Source organism: Argopecten irradians, chromosome 9 (assembly GCF_041381155.1).
Source record: "Argopecten irradians isolate NY chromosome 9, Ai_NY, whole genome shotgun sequence".
Taxonomy (NCBI): domain Eukaryota; kingdom Metazoa; phylum Mollusca; class Bivalvia; order Pectinida; family Pectinidae; genus Argopecten; species Argopecten irradians.
This window is the reverse complement of record NC_091142.1, coordinates 39278880-39295133: the sequence shown is the minus strand read 5'-3', so window position 1 is coordinate 39295133 and position 16254 is coordinate 39278880. Positions and strand designations below refer to the sequence as shown.

At 38.5% G+C, this 16254-nt stretch overlaps 1 protein-coding gene across 1 annotated transcript in view; it reads right to left on the bottom strand.

The window, feature by feature from the left end:
* Nucleotides 1-16254, bottom strand: part of LOC138332294 (mitogen-activated protein kinase 1-like) — a 70351-nt gene that overhangs the window by 13130 nt on the left and 40967 nt on the right. The window contains exons 3-6 of the mRNA XM_069280327.1: nucleotides 14549-14604; nucleotides 2995-3184; nucleotides 1271-1403; nucleotides 153-224 (exon numbers count right to left, since the gene is read on the bottom strand). Coding sequence (XP_069136428.1) covers nucleotides 153-224; nucleotides 1271-1403; nucleotides 2995-3184; nucleotides 14549-14604 — 451 coding nt within the window. The remainder of the gene's footprint in view (nucleotides 1-152; nucleotides 225-1270; nucleotides 1404-2994; nucleotides 3185-14548; nucleotides 14605-16254) is intronic.

Below are 16254 nucleotides of genomic sequence, written 5' to 3'. Positions count from 1 at the left end.
TACTAGTTCTGACTTTCTTTTAGATACTTTTTACTGAGCACATTCCCCCTGAAAAAGGATAACAGGATAAGGAGTTCTGATTTATAAACTGGCATGATCAAAGTTGATGGAGTTGATGCAGTTGATTCCTCAGGCTGGAGTAAAAAGGATACAGTGCTTTCCGGGGAAGAGTGGTCTGTTCACAAGCATCTCGGCAAGAATACAGCCCACTGACCATACATCAACTGGACACAGTCAAGGACAAATCATAGTGTACAAAAATCACTGAAATAGGCTAAAAACTCACTTATTACAAATATAACATTAGGTTTCAAACAGGCTTGTGCCATGACAGATATACATGTATCAGTTTGGTTATATTCTGTATTTGACATATAACAGAATTATCTGCCCTTGCAGGTTGGTATTGATTATATTACAGAATAATCTGCCCTTGCAGGTTGGTATTGATTATGATGTCAAGTGTTTAACAGGATACCTAATATAGATTTTTTCAAAGAAAAGAAGACGCTTTATAGTTCAAGTTAATGTAGTGCTTGAATGTTACCCGGTACTTTAAATGTTAGACTCAGACCAATGTAAGATTAATCATCAAAGTTCCACTGTACTTGATATACTTACCAAGTGTTTTAGACCAATCACTTTCTCAAGTGTTTTAGACCAATCACTTTCTCAAGTGTTTTAGACCAATCACTTTCTCAAGTGTTTTAGACCAATCACTTTCTCAAATGTTTTAGACCAATCACTTTCTCAAGTGTTTTAGACCAATCACTTTTTCAAGTGTTTTAGACCAATCACTTTCTCAAGTGTTTTAGACCAATTACTTTCTCAAGTGTTTTAGACCAATCACTTTCTCAATTGTTTTAGACCAATCACTTTCTCAAGTGTTTTAGACCAATCACTTTCTCAAGTGTTTTAGACCAATCACTTCCTCAAGTGTTTTAGACCAATCACTTTCTCAAGTGTTTTAGACCAATCACTTCCTCAAGTCTTTCCGTTTAGATCAATCACTTTCTCAAGTGTTTTAGACCAATCACTTTCTCAAGTGTTTTAGACCAATCACTTTCTCAAGTGTTTTAGACCAATCACTTTCTCAAGTGTTTTAGACCAATCACTTTCTCAAGTGTTTTAGACCAATCACTTTCTCAATTGTTTTAGACCAATCACTTTCTCAAGTGTTTTAGACCAATCACTTTGTCAAGTGTTTTAGACCAATCACTTCCTCAAGTGTTTTAGACCGATCACTTGCTCTATCACTAACAAAGGATACTGGACTTCGTGTAACCTTTGGAATTAAGCATGATTTCTGGAGCTCTGTACCATCTTGTCGCCACATATTCTGTTAGGAATCCTGTGTGGTCATGTTCAGGGTCTGCAACTCTCGCCAGTCCAAAATCACAAATCTGCAATACAACACAATTCAGTGATATTCTGACAAATCATATGATATTTCTTGTTTTCGTTTTTCTCCTTATTGTCCAGAGAAATTGTAATAACTGGATTTTATTTAGTTATAATGGATGCAATGTCTAGATAACATTACATGAACTTTTGGATGTTTGTAGTACTTATGTTGGGGCAGGCATTAGTAAAAAGATAGACTATATATGTTTGTAAGACTGCGCTGGCCGAGTGGTTAAGATGTCTCAAAATATTTCAACAAGTTCTCCACCTCTGGGTCGCGAATTTGAATTCCATGTGGGGCAGTTGCCAGGTACTGACTGCTGGTCGGTGGTTTCTCTCTGGGTAATCCGACTTTCCTCAACCAACAAACCTGGCACGCCCTTACATGACCCTGGTTGTTAATTGGACGTTAAACTTATAAAACCCTAAACCTGTAAGACATAATGCCCTATAGCTAGTTTACATATGAAATCGGAAACAAATGTGACAGGAAATACATGTTTTCATTCAAAGGTATGCCATCCATTTCACAGCAGAAACAAACTTAATGTCATAAAGATCACAGATCAAAGATCCTGGGTTTGGGCCAGGGAGATTACTTAACATTTCAGATCAAAAGTCCTGGATTTGGAATACAGAAATAACTAAGATCACAGAACGAAGATCCTAGGTTTGGGTTATGGAGATAACTAAGATCACAGATCAAAGATCCTTGGTTTGGGTTATGGAGATAACTAAGATCATAGATCAAAGATCCTGGGTTTGGGTTATGGAGATTACTAAGATCACAGATCAAAGATCCTGGGTTTGGGTTATGGAGATTACTAAGATCACAGATCAAAGATCCTGGGTTTGGGTTATGGAGATTACTAAGATCACAGATCAAAGATCCTGGGTTTGGGTTACGGAGATAACTAAGATCATAGATCAAAGATCCTGGGTTTGGGTAACGGAGATAACTAAGATCATAGATCAAAGATCCTGGGTTTGGGTTACGGAGATAACTAAGATCATAGATCAAAGATCCTGGGTTTGGGAAAGGGAGATTACTAAGTTCATAGATCAAAGATCCTTGGTTTGGGAAAGGGAGATTACTAAGATCACAGATCAAAGATCCTGGGTTTGGGTTATGGAGATAACTAAGATCATAGATCAAAGGTCCTAGGTTTGGAAAAGGGAGATTACTAAGTTCATAGATCAAAGATCCTTGGTTTGGGAAAGGGAGATTACTAAGATCACAGATCAAAGGTCCTGGGTTTGGGTTATGGAGATAACTAAGATCATAGATCAAAGATCCTGGGTTTGGGTTAGGGAGATAACTAAGATCATAGATCAAAGATCCTTGGTTTGGGAAAGGGAGATTACTAAGATCACAGATCATAGATCCTGGGTTTGGGTTATGGAGATAACTAAGATCATACATCAAAGATCCTGGGTTTGGGAAAGGGAGATTACTAAGTTCATAGATCAAAGATCCTTGGTTTGGGTTATGGAGATATCTAAGATCGAAGATCAAAGATCCTGGGTTTGTGTTATGGAGATAACTAATATCATAGATCAAAGATCCTGGGTTTGGGGTAGAAAACTTACCTTAAGATCACAGGTGGTATTGAGAAGCAGATTACTAGGTTTGAGATCTCTGTGGAGTACGTTAGCGGAGTGGATGTACTTGAGCCCGCGAAGGATTTGGTAGAGGAAGTAGCAGACGTGGTCATTACTGAGTTTCTGTGTCTTTAACAGTTTGTACATGTCTGTTTCCATCAGGCATTGTACTATGTATCTTAACAGCTGGTTAAGGAAAACTTAGACAACATTTAACAAATAAATCAATATCATCCTGCTTTTGTTATATGGCTATTTGTTAGAATTAACATAAATACAACGACAAAGCTTTATTTTCTCACATATATTAATGATGCCACAACAGTTGCTATGTTTTAAGTAACGAGAAAATATAAAGTTCTCTGCCCTTACTCACAGCAAGCAAAGAATGATATCGGACGCACATACAAATGTTTTTACTCAGAAAGTGTGTTTTTTTTGTATCATTGCTACCAATAGAAACACTGAAACCTAACACTCTACACTAAATGATTTAACAACTTAAGTAATAGAAAGTTGTTTTCATTCAAAGATTAAAGCAAGCTTATCTTCAAGTTTCATAATGAAACTTAGTAAGAATCATGAAATATATTGTACAACTGCCATGATAAATATACATATAGATATTGAAGTGGGAAGGTTTCATTATTTTTTTGAAGCTTAAATGCCAACATGCAGCATCTGTGCCAAGATTTATAAAATATTGTAAATACCTAGTCTGTGTAGGGCTGTTGGAGGGCATTTCTGTCTGAATCTCAAGACTTGTTATCCCATTATAAACAGTTGATAACAGAGATTTTACTGTGGCTGAGCATCTGGTAGATAAAGCATCCCCTCAGATTGTCACAAGGACAAGAGGCCCAGAGGGCCTGTATCGCTCACCTGGTTTGTAATGCCAAGTAATGTTCTGAATACAGGTTCATTGTTTCTTTTCTTAAGGAATTTTAATATTAACCTCTTAATCCCCTATTAGGCCCCACCCCTCCTGCCCCCAGGGGTTCAGAGCCAAAATTTATACAAGTTCTGTTCCCCTTCCTCCAAGGATGTTTGTGGCCAAATTTGGTCACAATCCAAGCAAAACTCTAGGACAAGTAGCAATTTATAGGATTTACCTCTATTTCCCCTATTGGGCCCCACCCGTCCTGCCCCTGGGGGGCCAGAGCCAAAACTTATACAAGTTCTGTTCCCCTTCTCCCAAGGATGTTTGTGGCCAAATTTGGTTACAATCCATACAGAACTCTATGACAAGTGGCGATTAAAAGAATTTACCTCTATTTCCCCTATTGGGCCCCGCCCCTCCTGCCCCCCGGGACCAGAGCCAAAATTTATACATACTCAATTCTTATTCTCCCAAGGATATCTCTGGCCAAATTTGGTTACATTCCATGCGGAACTCTGTGACTAGTAGCGATTTAAAGGATTTACCTCTATTTCCCCTATTAGGCTCCGCCCCTCCAGCCCCCGGGGGGGCCAGAGCCAAAATTTATACAAGTTCTGTTCCCCTTCCCCCAAGGATGTTTGTGGCCAAATTTGGTTCCAATCCATGCAGAACTCTATGACTAGTAGCGATTTAAAGGATTTACCTCTATTTCCCCTATTGGGCCCCGCCCCTCCTGCCCCCAGGGGGTCAGTGCCAAAATTTATACAAGTTCTGTTCCCCTTCCCCCAAGGATGTTTGTGGCCAAATTTGGGTACATTCCATTCACAACTCTATGACAAGTAGCGATTTAAAGGATTTACCTCTATTTCCCCTATTGGGCCCCGCCCCTCCTGCCCCTGGGGGATCAGAGCCAAAATTTATACAAGTACTGTTCCCCTTCCCCCAAGGATGTTTGTGGCTGATTTTGGTTACATTCCATGCCAAACTCTAGGACAAGTAGCGATTTAAAGGATTTACCTCTATTTCCCCTATTGGGCCCCGCCCCTCCTGCCCCCGGGGGGCCAGAGCCAAAATTTATACAAGTTCTGTTCCCCTTCCCCCAAGGATGTTTGTGGCCAAATTTGGTTACATTCCATGCCAAACTCTAGGACAAGTAGCGATTTAAAGGATTTACCTCTATTTCCCCTATTGGGCCCCGCCCCTCCTGCCCCTGGGGGGTCAGAGCCAAAATTTATACAAGTTCTGTTCCCCTTCCCCCAAGGATGTTTGTGGCCAAATTTGGTTACATTTCATTCAGAACTCTACGACAAGTAGCGATTTAAAGGATTTACCTCTATTTCCCCTATTAGGCTCCGCCCCTCCAGCCCCCGGGGGGCCAGAGCCAAAATTTATACAAGTTCTGTTCCCCTTCCCCCAAGGATGTTTGTGGCCAAATTTGGTTCCAATCCCTGCAGAACTCTATGACTAGTAGCGATTTAAAGGATTTACCTCTATTTCCCCTATTGGGCCCCGCCCCTCCTGCCCCCGGGGGTCAGAGCCAAAATTTATACAAGTTCTGTTCCCCTTCCCCCAAGGATGTTTGTGGCTGATTTTGGTTACATTCCATGCCAAACTCTAGGACAAGTAGCGATTTAAAGGATTTACCTCTATTTCCCCTATTGGGCCCCGCCCCTCCTGCCCCTGGGGGATCAGAGCCAAAATTTATACAAGTTCTGTTCCCCTTCCCCCAAGGATGTTTGTGGCCAAATTTGGTTACATTTCATTCAGAACTCTACGACAAGTAGCGATTTAAAGGATTTACCTCTATTTCCCCTATTGGGCCCCGCCCCTCCTGCCCCCGGGGGGCAGAGCCAAAATTTATACAAGTTCTGTTCCCCTTCCCCCTAGGATGTTTGTGGCCAAATTTGGTTACAATCCATGCAGGACTCTATGACTAGTAGCGATTTAAAGGATTTACCTCTATTTCCCCTATTGGGCCCCGCCCCTCCTGCCCCTGGGGGATCAGAGCCAAAATTTATACAAGTTCTGTTCCCCTTCCCCCAAGGATGTTTGTGGCTGATTTTGGTTACAATCCATGCCAAACTCTAGGACTAGTAGCAATTTAAAGGATTTACCTCTATTTCCCCTATTGGGCCCCGCCCCTCCTGCCCCTGGGGGGTCAGAGCCAAAATTTATACAAGTTCTGTTCCCCCTCCCCCAAGGATGTTTGTGGCCAAATTTGGTTCCAATCCATGCAGAACTCTATGACTAGTAGCGATTTAAAGGATTTACCTCTATTTCCCCTATTGGGCCCCGCCCCTCCTGCCCCTGGGGGATCAGAGCCAAAATTTATACAAGTTCTGTTCCCCTTCCCCCAAGGATGTTTGTGGCTGATTTTGGTTACAATCCATGCCAAACTCTAGGACAAGTAGCGATTTAAAGGATTTACCTCTATTTCCCCTATTGGGCCCCGCCCCTCCTGCCCCTGGGGGGTCAGAGCCAAAATTTATACAAGTTCTGTTCCCCCTCCCCCAAGGATGTTTGTGGCCAAATTTGGTTACAATCCATGCAGAACTCTAGGACAAGTAGCGATTTATAGGAAATGTTGACGGACGGACGGACGGACGGACGACGGACGACGGACGACGGACGACGGACGCCGCGCCATGACATAAGCTCACTGGCCCTTCGGGCCAGGTGAGCTAAAAATGACCAGTACATAATAGTCATCTGTCACATCTTTAACATCCATCACACAGTCTTAGTGATATAAAAAGTTGCATGACCCTGCTAATTTAAAATGTCAGTAGAGTTACCCGTCCCTGATTTAATAGTTACATCAGCAGAGTTATCAGACCCTGAAAATTATTGGTATTGTCAGCAGAGTTACTCACCCTTGATTTAATGGTAATGTCAGCAGAGTTACTCACCCTTGATGAATGGTAATGTCAGCAGAGTTACTCACCCTTGATTTAATGGTAATGTCAGCAGAGTTACTCACCCTTGATTTAATGGTAATGTCAGCAGAGTTACTCACCCTTGATTTAATGGTAATGTCAGCAGAGTTACTCACCCTTGATTTAATGGAAATGTCAGCAGAGTTACTCATCCTTGATTTAATGGTAATGTCAGCAGAGTTACTCACCCTTGATTTAATGGTAATGTCAGCAGAGTTACTCATCCTTGATTTAATGGTAATGTCAGCAGAGTTACTCACCCTTGATTTAATGGTAATGTCAGCAGAGTTACTCACCCTTGATTTAATGGTAATTTCAGCAGAGTTACTCACCCTTGATTTAATGGTAATGTCAGCAGAGTTACTCACCCTTGATTTAATGGTAATGTCATCAAAGAAGTCTGTCTTTGATTGAATGGAGATTTCATCACCAGAACAAGAGCAGTGATGACATAAGTCTAATCTATATTATAGCCCTACAGCTATACTTTTTACCCATTAAGTCTAATCTATATTATAGCCCTACAGCTATACTTTTTACCAACAACTGATAATGCTAACATATGATGCCTCAGATACCCATGAAAGTAGTATAAATGGCGAGATATAAACCTCGACAGCCCCTCATAAACAGTCTGCACACCTAGCACACAGTAATTACCAGGTACATGTAGACAGTCCCTGCTACCTAGCACACAGTAATTACCAGGTACATGTAGACAGTCCCTGCTACCTAGCACACAGTAATTACCAGGTACATGTAGACAGTCCCTGCTACCTAGCACACAGTAATTACCAGGTACATGTAGACAGTCCCTGCTACCTAGCACACAGTAATTACCAGGTACATGTAGACAGTCCCTGCTACCTAGCACACAGTAATTACCAGGTACATGTAGACAGTCCCTGCTACCTAGCACACAGTAATTACCAGGTACATGTAGACAGTCCCTGCTACCAAGCACACAGTAATTACCAGGTACATGTAGACAGTCCCTGCTACCAGCACACAGTAATTACCAGGTACATGTAGACAGTCCCTGCTACCAAGCACACAGTAATTACCAGGTACATGTAGACAGTCCCTGCTACCAAGCACACAGTAATTACCAGGTACATGTAGACAGTCCCTGCTACCAAGCACACAGTAACTACCAGGTACATGTAGACAGTCCCTGCTACCAAGCACACAGTAATAACCAGGTACATGTAGACAGTCCCCGCTACCAAGCACACAGTAATTACCAGGTACATGTAGACAGTCCCCGCTACCTAGCACACAGTAATAACCAGGTACATGTAGACAGTCCCCGCTACCTAGCACACAGTAATAACCAGGTACATGTAGACAGTCCCCGCTACCTAGCACACAGTAATTACCAGGTACATGTAGACAGTCCCTGCTACCAAGCACACAGTAATTACCAGGTACATGTAGACAGTCCCTGCTACCAAGCACACAGTAATTACCAGGTACATGTAGACAGGCTGCCAAATATTTTAATAGAAAACTCAGAATCTCTACAAAATTCTTTCTCCTCTCGAGGACAAATGTGTCAATTCTTAATACCAAAACGATATTTTCTTCCAAGTCTCTGCAGATTGTTTAGATAAACCAATTCTACCAGTGCCATCTCAATCTTTTACATATCTTATAAATTACTTTTCCATTAAATCTAATCAACTTCTTCAAATGTTTTGAAGATAAATGATGCCCTGCCCTCTGTTCACTATCTGATTATCACAAAAGTCTCTGATATCGCTAACACCCAATTCTCTTTCCTTCACATTTGATAAAACTATTTTGTCATTGTGTTTTATTTTATAATAAACTAGAGCAAATGAAAGTAGCTAGCACAATTTACAATTGCTCGGTGACCTTGACATAGTGACTTTGACTCCGTGACCTTGACATATCTGACATTAGGTAGTTTACAACTGGTTTGGGTTTGAAAAACATCAAAATGTAATTACAACACCATTTGAGCTTGGCTTTGTTTCTGAACTGAATTTTCTACCTCAGTGTATACTTTGTAAACTAAACATTTTATGTTAACCACTCAATCAATATCCAAACAGAAAACAATACTTGTGGACAAACAGAAAAATAATATAGCATCAACCATTGATCTTTTGAGTGTGCATTAAGGCTTATTTCCGCAAATTAAAATAATAATTGAAAGATATTTTGAGTTAATTATGTTATCCAAGAAAGTTTGTTTCTGCCAACTTGAAACTGAAACCACAAAATTCAGTACCAAAAGAAAATCAGTTTATTGTATATATACATAGGGCACATGCATATATAACACAGAAACGACTACCATCACATAAATTGTATCGTCTAATAACCAACAATCCACAATAACCAATCATATCTTCACACATCATATCCTAATACCAAACCTAGAACCACTGACAACTGAATCACCACATATAAACCACTACATTAACACCTTACAATGATATACCTATGTCCTGATATATAATAAATGCTGAGGCTGATGGTCCTAATACAACTTGACTTGATCTGTTTTATAGAGCCACATATCTATTAGCCTACTTCCTGTTAAAGGGACAGTGAGGCTAAATCGCCACCTGTCAAGTAATATGGCCTTTAAACACTTCAAAACAATCAGATCTTGTAGAGAAAACAAAAAGCGTCCATTGATGGTATCGCTGTAATACTGCTGCTAGCAGTATAAATGGAATAATTTATAACTACAAATAATTATCTGGCCATAGCAGGTCAGGTACACTGTACAACATACTAACTGAAGTAGGCACATTGTAGATTTGTCTTTGAACAGTTATTGTTGGTAAATTCATTTGTTGTTCTAGCTTGCCATCTCAGAAATAACTGGAACATCAGTTTAGTAAGACCACTTTCCTAAATGGACCCAATTTCAACAGTTTTGCTGGTATATAAAGACCACCTGGCTATTAAAAGATTTCTAATTTTTCATTCAAATAGTTTGATTCTATGTCAATTCATCCTCTGTAAAATATGGGTAAATGAAGACAGCATTTTTCTATTTAAAGATGTACATATATCAGTATATTTGCAAATTGCATCACATTTTTAGCCTAAGATGGAATTCTAGCCTTCAGGACAATTTTCCTTCCGACTGATTAACTCCTAATTGGTTATAGGAAATTTAAGTCCTAAAACTGTTTAAGATGGTTGTAGACGTTCCAGAGAAACTCATATCACTACAAACCTTATATATAGGTAGCTAGATCTGTGTAGTTGCCCCTAACAACCAGACTTGAGACGCTGGGGACATTTATATATAGACAGGTCTGCATGTCCGCATACACATATCTCTTGCCAATCAAACTGGTTTTACAGACTTACACCCAACAGAGACTGATAAATTAAAACCCAGCTTTCACAACTTAGAACCCCTTGGTAGACTTCTCTGTAGTAAAACTAAATAAGGCTAAATAGATCAGTGGCATATTCAATTATGTAACAGCAACAACCACTCAGTACAACAGAAACCAAGTATAACAGTATCTACAACCACTCAGTACAACAGAAACCAAGTATAACAGTATCTACAACCACTGGGTACAACAGAAACCAAGTATAACAGTATCTACAACCACTCAGTACACCAGAAACCAAGTATAACAGTATCTACAACCACTCAGTACACCAGAAACCAAGTATAACAGTATCTACAACCACTCGGTACCCCAGAAACCAAGTATAACAGTATCTACAACCACTCGGTACAACAGAAACCAAGTATAACAGTATCTACAACCACTCAGTACACCAGAAACCAAGTATAACAGTATCTACAACCACTCAGTACACCAGAAACCAAGTATAACAGTATCTACAACCACTCAGTACAACAGAAACCAAGTATAACAGTATCTACAACCACTCAGTACACCAGAAACCAAGTATAACAGTATCTACAACCACTCAGTACACCAGAAACCAAGTATAACAGTATCTACAACCACTCGGTACCCCAGACACCAAGTATAACAGTATCTACAACCACTCGGTACAACAGAAACCAAGTATAACAGTATCTACAACCACTCGGTACACCAAAAACCAAGTATAACAGTATCTACAACCACTAAGTACACCTACAACCACTCAGTACACCAGAAACCAAGTATAACCGTATCTACAACCACTAAGTACAACAGAAACCAAGTATAACAGTATCTACAACCACTCAGTACAACAGAAACCAGGTATAACAGTATCTACAACCACTCAGTACACCAGAAACCAAGTATAACAGTATCTACAACCACTCAGTACACCAGAAACCAAGTATAACAGTATCTACAACCACTAAGTACACCAGAAACCAAGTATAACAGTATCTACAACCACTAAGTACACCAGAAACCAAGTATAACAGTATCTACAACCACTAAGTACAACAGAAACCAAGTATAACAGTATCTACAACCACTGGGTACAACAGAAACCAAGTATAACAGTATCTACAACCACTCAGTACACCAGAAGCCAAGTAAAACAGTATCTACAACCACTCAGTACAACAGAAACCAAGTATAACAGTATCTACAACCACTCAGTACACCAGAAACCAAGTAATCAGTACACCAGAAACCAAGTATAACAGTATCTACAACCACTCAGTACAACAAAAACCAAGTATAACAGTATCTACAACCACTCGGTACACCAGAAACCAAGTATAACAGTATCTACAACCACTCAGTACACCAGAAACAAGGTATAACAGTATCTACAACCACTGGGTACACCAGAAACCAAGTATAACAGTATCTACAACCATTCAGTACACCAGAAACAAGGTATAACAGTATCTACAACCACTCAGTACACCAGCACCTAAGTAAACCAGAATCTACAATCACTTGTTACGACAGACCATAAATAAAACAGCCTCAACCAATGAGTACAATACCCTCAGTAAAACAGCATCAACCAATGAATACAATACCCTCAGTAAAACAGCATCAACCAATGAATACAATACCCTCAGTAAAACAGCATCAACCAATGAGTACAATATCCTCAGTAAAACAACATCAACCAATGAAGACAATACCCTCAGTAAAACACCATCAACCAATGAGTACAATACCCTCAGTAAAACATGATCAACCAATGAATACAATACCCTCAGTAAAACAGCATCAACCAATGAGTACAATACCCTCAGTAAAACATGATCAACCAATGAGTACAATACCCTAAGTAAAACAACATCAACCAATGAGTACAATACCCTCAGTAAAACATGATCAACCAATGAGTACAATACCCTCAGTAAAACAGCATCAACCAATGAATACAATACCCTCAGTAAAACAACATCAACCAATGTGTACAACACCCTCAGTAAAACAACATCAACCAATGAGTACAATACCCTCAGTAAAACATGATCAACCAATGAGTACAATACCCTCAGTAAAACAGCATCAACCAATGAATACAATACCCTCAATAAAACAACATCAACCAATGTGTACAATACCCTCAGTAAAACAACATCAACCAATGAGTACAATACCCTCAGTTAAACATGATCAACCAATGAGTACAATACCCTCAGTAAAACATGATCAACCAATGAGCACAATACCCTCAGTAAAACATGATCAACCAATGAGTACAATACATACCCTCAGTAAAACACCATCAACCAATGAGTACAATACCCTCAGTAAAACAGCATCAACCAATGAGTACAATACCCTCAGTAAAACATCAACCAATGAATACAATGCCCTCAGTAAAACAGCATCAACCAATGAGTACAATATCCTCAGTAAAACAGCATCAACCAATGAGTACAATACCCTTAGTAAAACAGCATCAACCAATGAGTACAATACCATCAGTAAAACATCAACCAATGAATACAATACCCTTAGTAAAACAGCATCAACCAATGAGTATAATACCCTCAGTAAAACAACAACCAATGAGTACAATACATACCCTCAGTAAAACAACATCAACCAATGAGTACAATACCCTCAGTAAAACAACATCAACCAATGAGTACAATACCCTCAGTAAAACATCAACCAATGAATACAATACCCTCAGTAAAACAACATCAACCAATGAGTACAATACCCTCAGTAAAACAACATCAACCAATGAGTACAATATCCTCAGTATAACAACATCAACCAATGAGTACAATACCCTCAGTAAAACATACAATACCCTCAGTAAACCAGCATCAACCAATGAGTACAATACCCTCAGTAAAACAACATCAACCAATGAATACAATACCCTCAGTAAACCAGCATCAACCAATGAGTACAATACCCTCAGTAAAACAACATCAACCAATGAATACAGTACCCTCAATAAAACACCATCAACCAATGAGTACAATATCCTCAGTAAATCAGCATCAACCAATGAATACAATACCCTCAGTAAACCAGCATCAACCAATGAGTACAATTTATCTAACAAAACACTATCTACAACAACAAGTGGCTACAACACAACCTAAGACAGTAATTTGGGATGGTATAAAAGTGGTACTTCATCACTTTTGGCTTTTTACATTCTAGGCTCAGTACCATTATGCTGTTCCATTTTGGGATCATCCATGATCATACACAAACAAAGCAATAAAGGACGTCCACTACTTCACCATGGACACTACGTGAATTTTCCACTTTCCCATATTTTTTTATTTATTTTAATTCCTGGTTATAAACAATATCCTGCTGTGACTACATAGAATAAATAATTCATGTTTGACGAGTCTGATCAGACCATAACCAACACAAAGAGTATCACTTTTCACATGTGTCCTTGAAATGTCCTTGTGACGAGTTTAACATGGAGGTAGGCTGTTGTTCTCCATCATACCACATGGAATTAAATACATTGTCATAAAAGATTTCCTTTCCAGATTAGAACCATAAGTCTCATTTCAGCAGCGTATTACATTTAGACTGATGGAAAACAAAGTGTGTACTTGAGACTGTATAACTCCTATATCAAATTTATATTTGTACAGTAACACTGACAGGATATGACCACTCACAAATCACTTCACATCTATAATACGTCACCACTGTGTGTACAGTGAATCTCTCATCCTAGTGTTACTGATACTGGTACCACAATAGGTGCCACATGTGGTGACCAGTAACACATCATTATCATATTGGTTACTAAACGTGATTACCAACAACATATTGGGTGCCACATGTGGTTACCAACATATTGGAATCATATTGGATGCCACATGTGGGTACCAACAACATTTTGGTATCATAGTGTGTGCCACATGTGGTTACTAACAACATATTGGTATCAAAGTGGGTACCACATGTGGTTACCAACAATATATTGGTATCTAAGTGGGTACCACATGTGGTTACCAACAATATATTGGTATTATATTGGACAATATATTGGTATCATAGTGGGTGCCGCATGCGGTGACCACAACACTATAACCTTATACCAGTAACACATTACCAAAGCATGTGTAAGGTTAATTACTTTTGCGAGTAAAATGTCTTTGTTATTAAGCAGCTATAAAACTTCACAATTTGTCTGTAAAGGTATATACATTTCTCATATTTCTCAGATTTCACAAATCAAATTTCCACGACCAAATGAATGTCCTGTAAAATTATCAAAATATCCTCAACGGATACATTATCAGTTATAACTTTATCACAGTAATGTTACTCAGTAAAAAGGATACACATCTTTCATGCAGTCTAAATTCTCCTCACGAAGTATGTTTTGAATGTTGATTATCTGAAACAAAAAAGAAAAGATTTGTTAGAAAAGTCATCAACACAATGATATATACCATGATAAATAATGTTATATTTATATCTGCACAACCATTTCAGATCAAACCACACACGTTCAAAACTTCAAACAAGACATGACTGGTATATATAACTGGGAAAATCTTCAATATACCGCCTGTTTTGTATTAAATGACTAAGAATCATACCATTGCGGTATATAAACACCTTTTCCCTTTTATCATTTCAGGACTGGATGTTCTCAAGACTTCTGCACTGTTCTGTTCTCCATTGAAACAAGACAACTTATTTCTCAGAAATCAAATCTCGGGATCTCGCACATCAAATGCAGAAATAGTTATCCATTCAATCAAAAAGAATGCGGTATTAGTTCAGAAGTAAAAGTAGATACAAATATGATAGTTGTCACAGAGGCTTGTGTGAAGCCTAATCAACAATACAGTCCTTATATAGATCTATCGCGTTATGTATCCCAGCTGTCTATATGTAATCTTGGGCAATTTGATTCCACTGAAACGTCAAAGATCCATAACTCTGGTTTAAAGTGATAAATATCCCTTTCTTTTGAACCCTAAATGAATTACTGTGACTGGTTCTTCTTGGATATTGCTTTAATTCTAATGTGTTTTATGGGAATTGGCATTCCTATGGCAAGAATACTTATTTAAATAAAACAATCGGTCCAATACCATATGGATTTTTTTGTTTTTTTTGTTTGTTAATTTCACTATAATTATAATGGAAGTCAAATAACTTTGGAAGCTGATATTCAGTAAACTATAACTACAACAGATGAAGCCCTCCATTACCAATACTTTTTCCATTCAAATATGCCTATAGCTAGTGGGGATAAAAGCTAAAACTTAAACGAAATTATACTAACTCAGACTTGTCAATGCAAGATAAAAAGTCTGAATATGAACTTGAAATCACAAAGGTTGTACAACAGAGGTTTGTTTATCACTGTGTCTGGTCTCTGTCTGGACGAGAATGTGGAAAATTATCTCAGCATGATTAATATCCCAGAGGCTACATCGCATACTGTTTGTCCCTTTTACATGAATAATTAACATTTTGTTTTTATTATCAATGTAACTACACATTCAATTATCACCACTATGTATTGCTGAAGCAATTGGTAGCATTCTGGACAAATACAAATATAACATTAAAAATCATACAATATTACTCAATCAGCAGTACCAATATAACACAATATGTAGCAATAGGGAGAGGGCTTATATAGGCATAGCCTGCTGCCCAATCCCTATTAAATCAAATGATTTAATAAAAATATTTTGAAATGAATGAAATATGAAGCAATCTACCGACAAACATATACAGAAATGTCACAAAAACAACCATACAAAATAATCCATTGCTTGATACAAAATCCTATGTTGTAAACATAACATTGTAGATAAACAACTGTAATACAAAATCATACATTGTAGACAAACAACAAACCCTGATACTAAGTCATACATTGTAGACATACAACAAACCCTGATACTAAGTCATACATTGTGGACAAACAACAAACAATGATACTAAGTCATACATTGTAGACAAACAACAAACCCTGATACTAAGTCATACATTGTAGACAAACAACAAACCCTGATATCAAGTC